This window comes from Podarcis bocagei, assembly GCF_964188305.1.
Source record: "Podarcis bocagei genome assembly, chromosome: 6".
NCBI lineage: Eukaryota > Metazoa > Chordata > Lepidosauria > Squamata > Lacertidae > Podarcis > Podarcis bocagei.
The window spans coordinates 69,958,515-69,974,778 of NC_138130.1; the positions used below are offsets into that span (position 1 = coordinate 69,958,515).

General features: G+C 37.9%; 1 protein-coding gene across 3 annotated transcripts in view; it reads right to left on the bottom strand.

Annotated features, from left to right (window-relative positions):
* NECTIN3 (nectin cell adhesion molecule 3) overlaps positions 1-16,264 on the bottom strand; it is a 44,931-nt gene that overhangs the window by 12,531 nt on the left and 16,136 nt on the right. For 2 of the 3 annotated variants that reach the window (XM_081198989.1, XM_081198987.1), the window contains exons 3-6: positions 13,426-13,722; positions 12,194-12,311; positions 8,608-8,759; positions 1,363-2,893 (exon numbers count right to left, since the gene is read on the bottom strand). In XM_081198989.1, the coding sequence (XP_081055115.1) occupies positions 2,301-2,893; positions 8,608-8,759; positions 12,194-12,311; positions 13,426-13,722 (1,160 nt within the window). In that variant the 3' untranslated portion in view covers positions 1,363-2,300. Of the gene's footprint in view, positions 1-1,362; positions 2,894-8,607; positions 8,760-12,193; positions 12,312-13,425; positions 13,723-16,264 lie in introns of those variants that run through there. The other variant, XM_081198988.1, reaches the window with a different exon arrangement.

Genomic DNA, 16,264 nt, shown 5'->3' on the forward strand with positions numbered 1-16,264 from the left:
CTATTACATTTTATATGCCTTTCCATCATTTGTGCATATGACCTGCATTCAAGAAATTAATTTAACAAAAGATTTATTTCACACAACTATTCATACTTACAATCAATTCTGTATTTACACCAAACATACATTAGATAAAAACACTGCAACACTGAACATCTTAAACCTAGTATGAACCTCTTCATTTTAAACTGTAAAGCTCTTGATCAAATTTTAACAAATTTATATTGAAAACACAGAATATTAGGTACTTGCTTCTAAATTTGAGTGTTACAAGAAAGCTTTCTAGAGGGCTTACAGAAAAGTATGGCATTACAATGGAGATGTTCCTAAGACCATGAGCTAGCTTTAAAAAAAACCAAAACACACACACACATTAGGACCTGCTACCTTGTGGCCTGATCAAAAGCTAACTGAAGTAAGAACTTCAGCCATTGATGGATCAGATCCATGAAGCAATTATTGGAACTCACTTGAGTTCACAGGCAAGCATGGTTTAATAATTTTACTTCCAAATGTACTGAAGATATACTTTGGTGAAGTAAAATAGTGTTACCACTTAAATTATCAATGTGATAGAGACGCATAGAAAACCTGTTTCATGTATTTATACTCAACTGCAGTCACATTTCTGAAGACATAGCAACCAAGTCACAGTGTGCTGTCAAAACTGCACCTTAATACAGATACTGTACTGACTGAAAAGCTATAAAATACTGCAAGTCATTATGTAATGTGCTCATATTACTTCCAAGGTTTTTACTGGGAAGCTAAAAAGCATTAATATTGTCTGTACACATGCTACCAAATTCATCTAATTCTTCATATGCAAGTGTTTTAAAGAAGTTTCTATTGAAGCAAACACTCATCTACCTTTTCAGTTTTGAGCATGTTTGAATGTAAGATTTTCAGTGGGATTTGCTTCTAAGCAAGTATGATGGGCTCCTATTGGTTGTGCTATATTCTCTACACAACCAACTAGGTATTCTAAAGCCTATATGTGAGATGTATTTTTAAACAACACAGTTGCCTCTATTTCCTATGTCCTTCAGAGAAAATCCCTCCTTACATATATTTGTTTCTCCCATCTATTAATTAATAATTTACTTTAATAGTAATTTTACTGCACTACTCCAATTCTTTTCAAGCAGCATAAATTTCTCAAAATGCCTCATATGAAATATACCATAATAGTATATTTTCTGTTTAAGCCAAAGTGTTTCATCCTTCTCTTTCAAAATATGCCATGCTTTTCATAGTGACAAATGCTTACAAAGTCTAAATTTGCTCCTGCATTTAATGCTTCCCTGCTTTTTAGCCAACATTTCTTTAGACAGTCCAAATACTTCTTGTACCATCAAATTCTGTGAAAAGCCAAAAGTTTATTTCTTAAAATGCATCTCCATTCAAATACAGAAGTTGCATCTGGGTTTCAACTCAATGCATTTGTAGCTCTGTGCTTAATTAATGTTATGGAAACCTAATATTTACTGAACATTACTTTTTCCATTTAGGTAAGGTAAACTGTTTGTATCGTATTGAAACAACATTTAATAGATCTTCTGGAAAGGATGAGTCTGGAAACAAAACTGAAGTGATTGGAATCTTACATCCCAGTGCTTGGAAATAAAATGCAGTGTAAAAATATAGAGTTCCTGTTATGCTGCAAGACTTTATTCATTGAAAAGTCTATTGCAGCAGGTTCAGTGCAACAAGTCATCTGTAAAAGGTACCACCTACTACAGTATCTAAATGGCAAGGCTCAAAAATGTAGAGGTATTAAATTCTGTGCAGAAAACCTAAAAATAAAGCTTTGAAAAAACTGTGCCATCAGAATATTTCATGTCATAAATTTTTTTGTAAACAAAGTGTACCTTAGATCAGCTCTGTACTTGAATCAGTTTCATGTTACTGTTTACTAGAATTATGGATCAAAAAGTACTATCAAGGTAAGTCTTGATCATAAATTTGTAGTCACAAGCAAAGACAGTTGCTTCATTTCAAACTTTTTATAACAATTTCTTTTTCCACTTAGCACTTGGTTATCTTGTGCTATAGGCCAAATAAAGCACTATATTAAAATTCATATCTTGTGAAAGACAGTAGTACAGCATTGAAAAAAATAATAAAGCAGCTTCAATACATTTAAATGAGGTTTTTACATTTCAATTGTCAAGTTAGAATATAAAAAGCTTGAAAATCAACTTCAAAAACCTATTCCTCAAGAAAAAGTATAAACAATCTGAAAGTGATCAGCTAATGAAGGAGCTTTATGTATAGTCAAGACTTGAAGGTGGTCTTTAGACATACCACTCCTTTCGAGATATTACAGAGCCATCTACATGTGAAACTAAGTCATCTTCATTTTCTTCATAACATTCTTCACCTAAGTATTTCATTCCCAGTGTTCCACCTTCATAGTAATCCATTGGTCTTTCATACCTGTCCTGGTACCTGTTAATAGTGTCTACTTTGTTCCAGTCTGTTTTTTCAGATTCTCCCAAGTAGTCTTTAGTTATGTGACTGTTCACAGGATGTTTTATTTCCTTTTTCACACTGTCAGGGTAAGAATCCACATCCTCTACCTGGAGGGTATCTATTTGGGACTCCTTTTGCATATCTGATGGTGGAATGTAGTTCTTGGCGAAGTAGTCACCACGGAACGTCCTCCTTCTCCTATACAAGATAACTCCAGCCAAGACACATACAAATATCAGGAAAAGAGCCCCGCCCACTGCACTACCGATGATAGTGCCCCAATTGTCTTCCTGCATTGCTGGCCATGGTGATGTTGGAAAAAGCTTTAGTTTTGGCTGAGTTGCTAAACCTGTGATGCCATCAGTTGAAGGGAGCCATGGAATCGTGGGTGGTGAAGTGGTAGTAGTAGGAGGATCTAATGAAAGAGCAGAGATACACAAGACACAGAAAAGGCAGAGAATGTCAATGCAAACTAAATTAAGTTAAGAGCTGATAAGAAAGCACAGTTGATGAGTAAGTGAGTGTACTTCAACATAGTTTTTCATTCTTCATTTAATTTCATTACTCTGGGTAGAGGGAGCAGACTTAACTTCTGGACCAGCTTACTGAAGTATGAAAAAATAGTTTACTCTAACAATATCATCAACAATTTTTTCCATGCTGTTTTAGAGCAAACATGGATCAATGCTATCAGCTGAAAAGTCAACCTTTTCTTATATTCCAAGGCAGAGTTAAGAATGAAAGAAATAATGTATTATATATAGTTTTGTTAGAGAATGAAAAACTATAAGCTGCATGCTGAAGTTAGTTCTTCATTATTTTCATTTCCCCTGACCATGTATGTAGTGGTAGGATTCAATTTGATAGTTACAAGATTTTAAAAGATAGCAGCATTAAAAAGTTTGTTGTGCACTTCAATGCTTCCAAAATTCTCATTAGTACTAAAGAAACATTTTAATCAAAATAGGAACCTTCTAAAAAAACAAAGGACTTGTGGAACAAATCAAAGCATAAGAAATTTGTTTCTTATTTCAAAATTGACCCCCAGGGTTCCTTTCCAACACTACAATTCTATAATTTATTCAGCTTCTATGAAAAGCACCTAATGAACCTTCTAATATTTGACACCTAAAGTTGCAGGTTTATTCTGTTGTGGTATGGGTACTTAAAAGCTCAAATAACACATACAATCTTTACTTGGCATCAGTATTGCTCAGGTTTGTTAAGGGTTGAATATGCAAGATGTGTTTAAGACTACATTTGGGTATTGGAAACTGTTGTATGTGGGTGATAAGGAAATTGCTTAAAGAAACAAAAGTTGTTCTATGTACCCAAGACAGTCTGAAGCTGTGTATAACAAACAGTGGGTCCCTTTTCAGTCTCACATGGCAATGATCTTGAAATTGTGTTGAGTTGCATAAGCTGCTTGTGATATGAGCCATGGATATGTCAGAGGAAACAAAAAAATTCTACTCATCATGCCCAAACCCTAGGACATACATAAAGTAGTGTTCTTTGGATCCTAAATATAATAGTATTAATATACTTCACATTTATCAAGTGAATTCTAGATGATATAAAAATGGGTAGGAGACAGTTTAGAATATTTAATTATTTTTTAAAACTATTTTAAAAACTAATAGCCCACTGGAGGAGGCTATTCATGAAATGTTATTGTTAACGTTTAGACTACTTCTTCAAATAAATTATTAGCTGTGTAGGTTAATTAAGTAGACAAAATCTAGAAGACTGAAATACAATCTAAGTAATTTTAATAATTATTATTATATTTTAGCTGGCTATACACTGAATAATTCAATTAAATCCTAAAATACCATGAACAGTAACTTTCATAATATAATCTTTATAGCCTTTTTGACATGCTTTAATAACAAATCAATTTTCTCAAAAAATTCTACTAATATTAGGTCTATGCTACTGCTACTATGCCACTTGTCATTAAGTAACATAATTCACTCACTTTCATCAGTGAGTTGTTTAATTCTTTATGTATATATTAAGTACATTAAATGAACAAGAGAAAGGAGAGGAATTTGTAAAATGGGGATACTACACAGATGAACATAGGGATCTTGAACAGTGGTTCCCAAACTTTTCTTCTAACGGACCACTTGAAAATTGCCGAGTGTCTTGGTAGACAACTTCATGATCTCCCCCCCCACACACACACTTGTTGTAGCAACTGTAATGCACTGTGCTAAATGCTGTATAATTTCCAATCATATTTTAATTGCTACTTTTTCTTATATGGACCACAGTTTGGGAACCCCTGATCTAGAGTAATGATGTTTAGTTTAAAAAGGAGTGAATAAAGTTCTCTGATCCTGTATGAAGTAGGTAGGTGAAAAAGATTTAATTAGTTTCTATCATTTTTCGAAACAGAAGTATCACCAGGCTAAAAAGAAAAAGGGGGAAATCTGGAAACATGCTGAAATTGTTGTCTTGAAAATCAGGTTGCCATTTGATCAGGGTGATGTCAGGGAGCTTTTTCCTCCTCCTCCTCCTCTTCCACCCCACACCTGTTTTACAGTATACCAATCCAGTCAGCATAATTTATTTGCAGCACACCATGGGCCTGAGTAGGCAATCAGAGGACCTTCTGTCCACACTACTTGAGAGACAGGGAGCATTGTTGAGGGAGTGGCTATTGAGGCTTTCCATGATCCCAGGCCAAGGCATGCCAAACTGGCCAAAGCTGTGGCAATGGAAGGGGCTTGGTGGCTTCCTCTTCTTCCTTTAGTCCCTCCCTCTTTCAAGGTCACATCAGAATTAGATGCTAGAGGGCAGAGGAATGATGGGACCTGAAGCTTGTGGGCTGCTCTAGACTGTCCTAGGAAGACGGCAGATAAATTGAGGAGTGGGAAGAATAGAGGAAAAGTAAGTCTATGTACAGCACCCCCTCTTGACCTTCCTTCATGGCTTTTCGGCCCCAATGTTGATTATTATTTTTCTTTCTACCCATTACAAGCTGACAGGTATATCTGCCAACCAAGGATGACACCTGGTGCATCTGATGAGTTTTATTTCATGAAACCTATGCCAAAATAAATCTGTTTGTCTCTAAATGTGTAAAAGACTGGTTTTGTTGTAGCAGACTGCTACCCGTCTGGAATTTGCCTTCAACAGCTGCTTCCCTATCAACTTCCTTCAAAGACTCTTCTCCTTTCTATTCCTCACAAGCCAACTCCTTCCCTTCAGTCTTCTCCTTCAAGCCCTGCTGATACAGGACCTTCCATGGTCCCAACCCCCTTAGCTTTAAAGGTAAAGGTAAAGGTACCCCTGCCCGAACGGGCCAGTCTTGACAGACTCTGGGGTTTGTGCGCCCATCTCACATCTATTGGCCGGGGGCCAGCGCTGTCCGGAGACACTTCCGGGTCACGTGGCCAGCGTGACAAAGCTGCATCTGGCGAGCCAGCGCAGCACACGGAACGTCGTTTACCTTCCCGCTGGTAAGCGGTACCTATTTATCTACTTGCACCCGGGGGTGCTTTCGAACTGCTAGGTTGGCAGGCGCTGGGACCGAGCAGCGGGAGCGCACCCCGCCGCGGGGATTCGAACCGCCGACCTTTCGGTCGGCAAGCCCTAGGCGCTGAGGCTTTTTAACCCACAACGCCACCCGCGTCCCCCCCCTAGCTTTAACATACTCCAAATTCAAAACTTCATATAATGAGAACCCATGCATTATTGCACATGACTTCTGTTCAAATACAATTAAATAAGCAGCAAAAAGACCCAATACTTAATAGGAACGATTTATCTAAAGGAAAAAAGTATGTGAATAATCAATAGGAATTTACATATAGATATAACATGCATGATTCAACATTTCATTTGGGTGCAAATAACTTCCAAGCATGGCACCACCATGCCACTGTAGCAATCAATAAACAATAGTGGGTGTGCACTCCCACAAGCAGCTTTGACTTACTACAAATCATAAACCCACACCTCTAGAAGAGTGACATCTATAAGATGGCATAGATTTGTGTCTGTACGTTTAATGCTTTGCTTAGGCATAAGACACTGTCAAATGCTTCAGCTCAGGCCAATAACCTCCAAAATAGCTTGAGTTAGCCTAAGTCTTACACAAGACACTGCATGGTCTATCAGTACCTGAGACCATGCTGAGATCCAGCAACCTGTGAATGTGCAAAAGTGTGACCTGCCAAAATATGACTGCTTGAAAAAAAGAGGTTGGCATGCACTGGAGTACAAAATCCAAATGCCAGGCATTGAGCTCAGAGAATAGTAAACATATAACTTATGAAGAGTGGGAATATTAATGACTAACGTGAATTTGAACATGTAAGATTGGATGTTTTAGGGCAAAGTAACTACATTTATCTCTTAAACAACGGAAAGTGAAGATTTTCTGTTAAATGCAATAGATGCTGTTATATGTTGCATAGGATGCTGTCTGTAACATTTAGAACAAGATAGCCAGTGTGGTGTAGTGGTTTGTTTGCCAAACTAGGGCCTGCAGAGACCAGGGTTTAAATTCTCAATCAGCCAATAAGATCACTGGAGGTCCTTGGGCTGGTCACTCACTAACTTACAGCTTAATTTACCTCACAGGGGTATTATGAGGATAAAATGGGAAGAATTGTGTATGCTACCTTGAGCAATAAATAAATAAATAAATAAATAACCAAACATACAAATAATGTCCCACTATGGACTTAGATATTGTATTGTACATAAAACATAAGAATATATATCTGCTTCTTGAGAAGATCAAGAGTGAAAGTCAGACTGCAGGAAATCCTTATATAAAGGATAAAATTTAACCCTAACTTTAACAAGTTTTCATTTTTTTCCCTACTGTAATTGAATGTTCATATCAAGTTTGCTTTTAAAAGAATGAACAATGCGACTGTTGCAGGTCTACCATCTATTTTTCAGCACTTCGAAGTATAGCTCTTTTCATAAATTATGTTCACACAGTAAGAATTCATCCTTTTTGTGGCTTCTCACAATTTCTTTTTCTCTTAACTTCCTTGAACCCTTTGGTATCATCAGTAAATATGGCTACCTCACTGCTTACCCTAACCTAATTCCAGGTCAGTTGTGAACAAATTTAAAAGCACACATAGCAAAACTGATTTTTGAAGGACTTTACTTCTTACATCCCTCCCCCCAAAAAAACTCTTCAGTTCCCTGGTCTCTCAGGCCCACCTGCTCTCCCACCCTCCTGTGGCCACGCACACACAAACAGGCTCTCCGGTTCTCATTATATGTCAATGAGAGGTTGCTCTTCTACTGCCACGAATTAGGCAGGAGGTCATCATCACTCGGTAGGAGACTGTGTGGGGAACAAGAGGAATGGGATGCAAGCACTGTTGAAATGAAGTTCCCAGAAGGCTTCTGTCTCCATCTGTCCATTCCTTTTGCCTCCCTTCTTCCTGTTCTCTCTCCTCCTCCTCACATACAGCCAGCCTGTCAGCCCACTCATTCTTCTTCTTCCTGTTTTGTGCGTGCCACAGCTTCATTCTCTAGCCGTCATTTACGTCTAAACATGTGCATGCAGTGAGCTGCTGGTCTCAGTTACAGAAAGACCAGGGGGCAGAAAAGTAAGGAGGCACTAGATGGGCTGTTGTGCCAAGGCTACGCCCACTGGCAATCCCCAGCCCACAGTACAAGAAACACTACCTTAAATTATTGTTAAGTACATTTAAAACTCCTACTTAAAACTTCATTTCCCCAACTTCTGATTTCAACCACAGCTGTGTCAACAGTAAAGAAAAGTGCACTGGTTTGCTTTCAAAGATCATACTAGATTATGTCATGTCAATCATCTTTACAAGAGGGCAAATGTTTGCTCACTTACAACCCACTTCGTGTTCCTAATGCTAATCTCTCCAGCTACTATAAAGCCAACCATTATTTCTGTCAGCGTTGTGTTCAGATGCATCCCTATATTTTTGCTTATATAATATATATCCCATGCAATAGAAATGTTCTTACAAGGAACTTTAAGTCAACTGGATGATGTTCTCTCAAGCTAATAGTTAAAACGAAACAATAAATAACACACTATGACCATTATATTGCTGACCTCTCATTAAGAAGTTTGTTCAAATACTGAAGAAAAAACACCCAGTGACTTACCTAATATGTAGATAGTCTTTTGATCACTTTTTTGACCAAGTGGATTAGCCACTGTACAAACATAAGTTCCAGTATAATTATATGTCAATGGACTGTTGAAATGCAGAGTATTGTTTAAAGGCTGTAAACCTTCAGGCCAATGTCGATCCAACCTGAATCACAAAGAGACATTTTTGAGTGTTCCAAATCTAATATTTTATTCAAATCAGATAATTTTAAATAGCTAAGAGGTTCTCCTTCTCTAGAAGCAAATAAGTTCATGTGCAGAGTATCTCAAAGTAAGAGGAATAAAAAACTGAATTTCACAATTATATTTAATATGAGAACTGAAGGAGTTCAGCAGTAATTTTGTTCATGTATTCTAAAACTAATATAGAACCACTGAACAGTCTTAGGTTTCTGTAACACACTCTTCCCTCAGTTTCCAAAAGAGTTCCATGCTAGGCAACTGTGAGAATCATGAAGATATACACAGAAATATACAAGGATTTCAATTGTCATGTTTTGACATCCTGAAATTCTGCTCAACTTCTGTACTGACTTCTAAGATCCCAGCAGACATTGCCACAAACATTGAGACTTTGTCATACTCCTAAGAGCTAGTCATTTACTTTAAAATATTGGTGCGATGTGTACAATGTCAAATTTGGTATTAAAACAATTCTCTTCTCAGGGTGCTGAGCTGAGCATTAGGTGTCCATACACCAATTTAGCCTTATGCCCATTCCAAATAATGTATATTAAATTCTGGTCATTCTTCTCACATCACACAATTAAGTCATTTAATATTAATATAATTCATTCATATAATATTAAAGCATAATCTAAATGACTATTGTTTAGTTACTTTTTATGCTGTACAGAATACACGTATGTAGCTCCTCATCTGAACCTCTACAGAAAACTCATCAGTGTTACTCAGTACCTCCATGCCAGTTATATTAGCTACAAAGCTGCTATTCTCTCATCTAGGGTTGGCTCCAGAATTGGGAGAGCCTTCAGTAAAGTGCCAATTGATGCACCCTTTTCCTATATGAGCAAGCCAGCAGCTTATCAGATGGCAATGGTGAGTGGATGTGGGGTGCTATTTAAATTTCTCACAATACCTCCAATGTAGCATCACAACTCAATCAGTCTGAGTTAATTATTCTATAAGTATACATGCATATCTTTGGCAAGTTCAGCACAGAAGTGTAAATCCTTTATTTGCTTCATGCATTGAGGTACATGGCACACTGACAAAACTGAGGGAGAGGAGAGAACAGAGCATTCTAAATCTCTTAACTAGTTGCACCCAAGGACCGCCCACTCCCACCCCCATTTAAGTTACCTGTTCACATTTGTATATATTCACGTAAACACCATGAACATAAACAGAACATAAGCAGAATTTTGCTACATAGCAGAAGCAGGTTCAAAATCTTTTTCTTGGTTACCAACACTTTAATTCAAACCAAACTACTACAACAGTAAAAATGTTAAATGTCTTGTTAACAATGTTTAACAGATATGTAATAAGATCAACTGCAGCAAGATTACAGGATGTGAAGCTATATCATCTTCAGTAATAAAGTACCTTGCCCACAATGCAACAGAAGAAGAAATTAAGGCTTCTCAAGAGCATTTAATTATATTTTCTTCTTGCTGCATGCAAGCGGTACACAAAGGTGGCATATCATCATTTAATTCACCTACTAAACTAGACCTGGTCTCCATTAATGTGAGCCTGTGTACACACCATATATTTAAAGTGCATATATTTAATCCTACGAAGTGGAGTTTGTTAAGGTTGCCAGGAACTGTAGCCCTGTGAGCGGAAACTATTTGGAAAGCCATATGCTTTAAAAGTATGGTATGTACACAGCCACAGCCTAACATAAAGGAAAAGGGCAAATGCCAGGTCACAAGGAAAGAATAACATGTAGGCCTGCCTGAAGGAGGGCAGAGCCTACTGATTAAAGAGTTATATGCTCCTGATCAGTGTTGATTTTAAATACTTATATCACTTCATCTTCTGTCTTCAGTTATGGACAGTGTTTTTCACCTTAAGATCGGTTTTGTTGCGATCCAAAGTTGCAGGGGGTGGTGGTCAAAGAACTGTTATTGTTCTGCAACAGGGTCCCTAGAGCTGCCCAATCAGCATAAAAGGGGAGCTTTTAAGCCAGTTATCCTCCAAAGTGACAATGAAAATACAAGGTGCTTCAAGTTTCAAAAGAATGGTTTGAATGGCTTCAAAATCAGAGGCAGAAGAATTGAAAAAGTATAGGTCGCTACTACGAACATCCAAACTCGGTTCCTCTAATAGGACACGTTTGGACCTTTAAAAAAAGAAGAAAGAAATCTTCCATTGTGCTATATTTGGAACTGCATTTGTAGTGGTGATTTCATTACTACAAATATACTGACTGTAGTTTCAGAGAGCATTTTAACTTCAAATAATTTGCAGAGCCAGCAAATTAAGATGAAAACTACATTTAAATTGATTATACATAAAATGACATTAAAATAAAATTATCTTTAAAATGATACAAGGCAGCTATTAACTAGTTATGGACATGATGCAACTTTTTAAAATTTTATTCAACATTTTACTCTGTTGTATATTTATACCATGAAATAATAGATCATAGATTACTTCTGAATCAAGTATAACTGTCGCCCAAAGTTAATCAATTGCAGCATTTGTGTTTAACATTAATCATGACAGGCAATCCTCCAACAAAATACTAGCAGCTTTGCAGAATTTCAAAAAGCCATCTAGTCTCCAAATCTGCTATACATAAAATCAATACATTCTGCAAAAAAACTATTCTACAGTTTATACTGAAGCCTGTTATGTCTGTTGATAAATTCAATGTGGCAATGTATTACTACTTAACAATAAAGCATACTATTTTATTCATAAATAATTCAAATTGTGTCTTTCTCTTACGCTGTTAGCATATGCAGGAGATGGTTTTTTTCTGTGAAAACCAGTGTTGCATTCTCCCTGAAAGCTTTGAGTTGTGACAAATATGCTGCTTAAAATATTTCTCTTGCTAGAACAGACCAAGGAGCCATCTAATCTACAATTCTGACCCTCCCCTCAAGTGACCAGTCAGATACAGTGGTACCTCTGGATACGCACACATCTGGAAGTATTTTTCTGGGTTTCACCGTGCGCGCATGCGCAGAAGCACTCCCTCTGGTTGTGGAAACCTCAGGATCTGACCGGAGCCCAAGAACAGATCCCGTCCGCAACCGGAGGTACCACTGTACTTCTGGAAGATTCAAACAGCCACACACTATTTACTCCAAGCATCTGGTAAATTAGAGGTATATTGCCACTCAAGATGAACATTTTGAACTGTTATGGTTAATAGCCATTGAATAACCTATTTTCCTTGGATTGGCCTTATCCTTTAAAGAAGTCAGGTATGCTAAGTGCTACTACCACATTTGATGGTAATTAATTCCTTAACTTTACAATTTGAATTAACTATTTGCAACATAGTGTTCACAGACTGATACATATTTAAGAAATTAAGATTCAGAATTGAAAAATATTTTACATTTTTATGAATGCCAGAATTAAACAAGAACTTACCGACTCCATGTAAACTCCATTGGCAGTGGATTTGCATCAGCATTACACCTGAGTAAAACATTCTCTCTTCCGATATACCAGTTTCCATCATACCCAGTCACTGTAACCTCGGGGGAATCTACAAACATATATAAACGTAAGCTGCTATGGAAAACAATCAAGTAAGACTTTGTGGAATATAGCAACTTTAAACAGTCCCCATCTAAATTATTTTCTTAGCTTCTAATGAATACCTAACCTACCCAGATTTCACCTTCTGCCTGCTTGCCATCATTGTCAACCTGCACCGTCAATAGAATTTGGACAAAATACATTTGATTCCATTAAGGAACATTCTTAAGTGAAATTGTCAATAAGAGGGCTGTTGAGAAACCATCTTAACATTCTCAACACGTTTAACATTATCTAAATTAGATACTATTTATTGCACGTTATCTGCACAGATCATATATACAACTTCAAAATGTATTTGTCAGGAACATATTCTAATAAATAAGCATTAAGTAGTGGAAACTATCCTGCAGGTTATCAATTTCAGTTAACCTGGAATTTAATTAGAATATGGTTGCCATGCACCCCCTGAATTGATCCACCACCCCAGATAACTTCTGATATCCCAGGGGCACCCTGTAGCTTAAAGTTAACACATTATGTATTTCACACTCTTATTTTGGGTCTTTGAAGTACCAAAACTTCAAGTTACATATAAACTCTTAAGTCTATATGTAACTTGAAGTTTTGGTACTTCAAAGACCCAAAATAAGAGTGTGAAATACATAATTATTTCCTATTTGACTTTATATAGCCAGTAACGACAAGATTAAGATGTTACTATGGAATAATTCAAATGTGCTGTGCAATGGTCCTGACCATTTAAGCAATCTGATCAAGATATTTCTGGGAGAAGCCACATTATAAATATGGCAGAACAATAAGTTACCTTGGGATGGGACCCAAATCAGAATATGGAAGAGAGCAATTGCTAGCTACTAGCTACTTCTCAAGATAGGATGACTTGAGAGAGGAAACATATGTCAACATTCCTCCTTGTTCCCAACCTAGGGCTTTTATTTTTAAAGGGTAAGGTCTAAGTCAAAGGCTATTTAGAACCATTTAAATGTATTTAAAGCCTGGAGATATTTGATATCAACAAGATATCCTATCACTTGCAATATGAAATGTTTTTAGAGGACAAAGTGATGAGGACAGAGAACGTATTGCAACTTACTTACATTGAATGTCAAGCACATACACCATTCTAATCTCCTTTTCCAAGGCTGGATGTTTCACAACACATGTTATATGCCTTCCTCTAGCAAATCTTGTGGGGACCAGTTTGTATTTACTCTCTACTGTCACAGTTTCATTGGGATATGAAGTTGAAGTGGATTCCATTTCACCAAGACTACCTTCCCAGAGAACCTCTGCAGCTGGTTTTCCGGTGGCTGCTGTGCAAATTGCGGCAAGTGTCTGATTGGCACCATCAATTAAAGCATTTGGTCCCTTTTTTAGGCTCACGACTGGTTCAACTACAGAAAAATACATAAGAATAATTTATTTTTTGTACCCCGCCCATCTGACTGGGTTGCCCCAGCAACTCTGGGCAGCTTCCAACATAATATACAGAAACACCACCACCACCCATTAGAAGCATCCTGATATAGGGCAGGCTTCAGATGTCTACAGAAGGCTGTTTAACTATTTATCCTGTTGACATCTGATGGGTGTTCCACAGGGCAGGTGTGACTACCGAGAACGCCCTCGGCCTTATTCCCTGTAACGTCACTTTTCACAGTGAGGGAACCACCAGAAGCCCCTCAGAGCTGAACCTCAGTTTCTGAGCTGAACAATGAAGGGTGGAGACTCCTGCCGATATATAGGGCCAAAGCTGTTAATGGCTTCCAAGGTCAACACCAACACCTTGTAGGTCTTTAAGGACCAGTGCTATATGGTCCTAGCGGCCACTCCCAGTCACCAGTCTAGCAACCATATTCCGGATTAGTTTCTGAAGTCACCTTCAAAGGTAGGCCCATTGCAATAGAGCACATTGCAGTAGTCCAAGCAGGAGATAAACAGGATATCTACCACTATGGTGAGGCAGTGGGCAAACAGGTGGGGTCTCAGGCGGCACACCAGTTGGAGCTGGTGAACAGTCGTCTTGGACACAGAAAGGACCTGTGGTTCCACAGACAGTTGTGAGTCCAAAATGACCACAAGGCTGCACACCTGGTCCTTCAGAGGCACAGTTACCCCATTCAGGACCAGGGAATTCCCCACACCTGCCCCCCCTCTGCCCCCCAGAAACAGCACTTCTGTCTTGTTGGGATTCAACCTCAATCCATTAACTGCCATCCATCCTCCAACCACCTCTAGATATTCAACACAGACATATATAAATACTGCCAATTACTTCATCAATAATCTTCCTTAATAGTTTCTGGTAGGGCTTCCAGCCTGATGGTGAATGCCTTTCACATAGCTTCTTTTTTTCTATACATTGTTATGGTAACTAGCATTACATTTATTTGAACTTATCTGCAATTTTATTTCAAAAGAAAAGTGCTCTACTTGACTTATTGTGATAATTCTTCTCAGATGTACAAATTGAATAGGGCAGGACACCCCGTAGTCCATCACTGCCTACCTGAATAATTAGTCAGCCAGTAAACAACAAGTAGGTGAGCAGTGCAAACCTATTCTGTACAGTTCAATAGGGCTTTCTTCTGTCAGGTAATTAGACACAGTATCATAATAGCTCAGTTCCTAATCAGATCAGTACAGCCACCTTGAATTGAATAAATGTCACATTTATAAGAAATATGAGGATATAGTACATTCCAATGGGAATATCTGAAGATAAATATTAACATTACTAAAGACAAACTGTTACTGCCCACTTAAGCAATTAAACCTATTTCCAGAGTCAAGACATGCAGAGTTCTGTTACAGTTTCATAGTTTATTCATAGCAAGTTCCACAGTTCATTCAAATAAAACTAGAGGACTCTTATACTATGCCTTGGCTACTGGCAAATAGTGTACCTAAGGGTTTAGTCTGGTCCTCCATGCTATTTCAATATCTACATGGAGCTTCTGGATTTAGGGATTTAGTACATTTTGTCAACAGTGTGCAATTTAAGGGTACACTTATTCTTATTTTCATCAGACATTAGAAAAACTGTTGATGCCCAGAATCAAGACAATAATGCTCCTAGTTAGACCACACCTCCTCCCCCGGGATACAGTCTATTCTGGATTGGAGTGTAACTCCTGCCTCCAAAAATCAGTGTTGCAATTTGGGGGTATTCCCGTTTCCAGCTTTGCATCTGAATGCAAATAGTGATATGTCCATTCCTAAACAGATGTACTTTTACACTAGGCTACCTGAAAGAATCTTAATAAACTTCAGTTGGTCGATAATACAGGAAGGGTATTTCTGAGTGTTCAACCAACAGCTGCACTAGTTGTTAATGTTTCCAGGTAGCATTCAAAGTATTGGTGCTTACCTTTAGTCCTAAACTGTGTGGGTCCAAGATACCTTCCTTACCAGCCTACACTGTTCCTAAGATATTTGTGGACAGGCCTTTCTCCTAGGTCTGCCTGTAGCAGAAGCATGATTGAGGTGAGAGAGATTGTTTTCCATACCTATCAGACTGTGGAATAACTTACCTGATGAGATTTGTTTGCCACCCTCCGCCCGCCCCCTTCTGCTTTCTGCCAGAAGGTTAGATCTTTTCAGTTTTACCAAGCACTTTATTTTTTATGCAAAAAACCTCATTTTAGGAAGTTCAACCAAACACCCATTTTTAAATGGTCGATTTAACAGAATTGTTATTTTCCTTTGTTGTAAACCCTCCTGAGATTCCACTGGAAGAATGGGGTATACATTTCCTAAATAAACCCATTTAAAAGTAAAGATTTTAACCAGAGAGGAAAGTTTACACAGTCAGTAAGCCTTCCTTCCACCCCCATCCCCACTGCCTCCCCCTTAAACACTTTGCCCCAGAATGCAGTGGTGTTGTTCAGGTGGCTGCAATGAAGGGGTAATTGTAAGAAATTTGGGAAAAGGCTA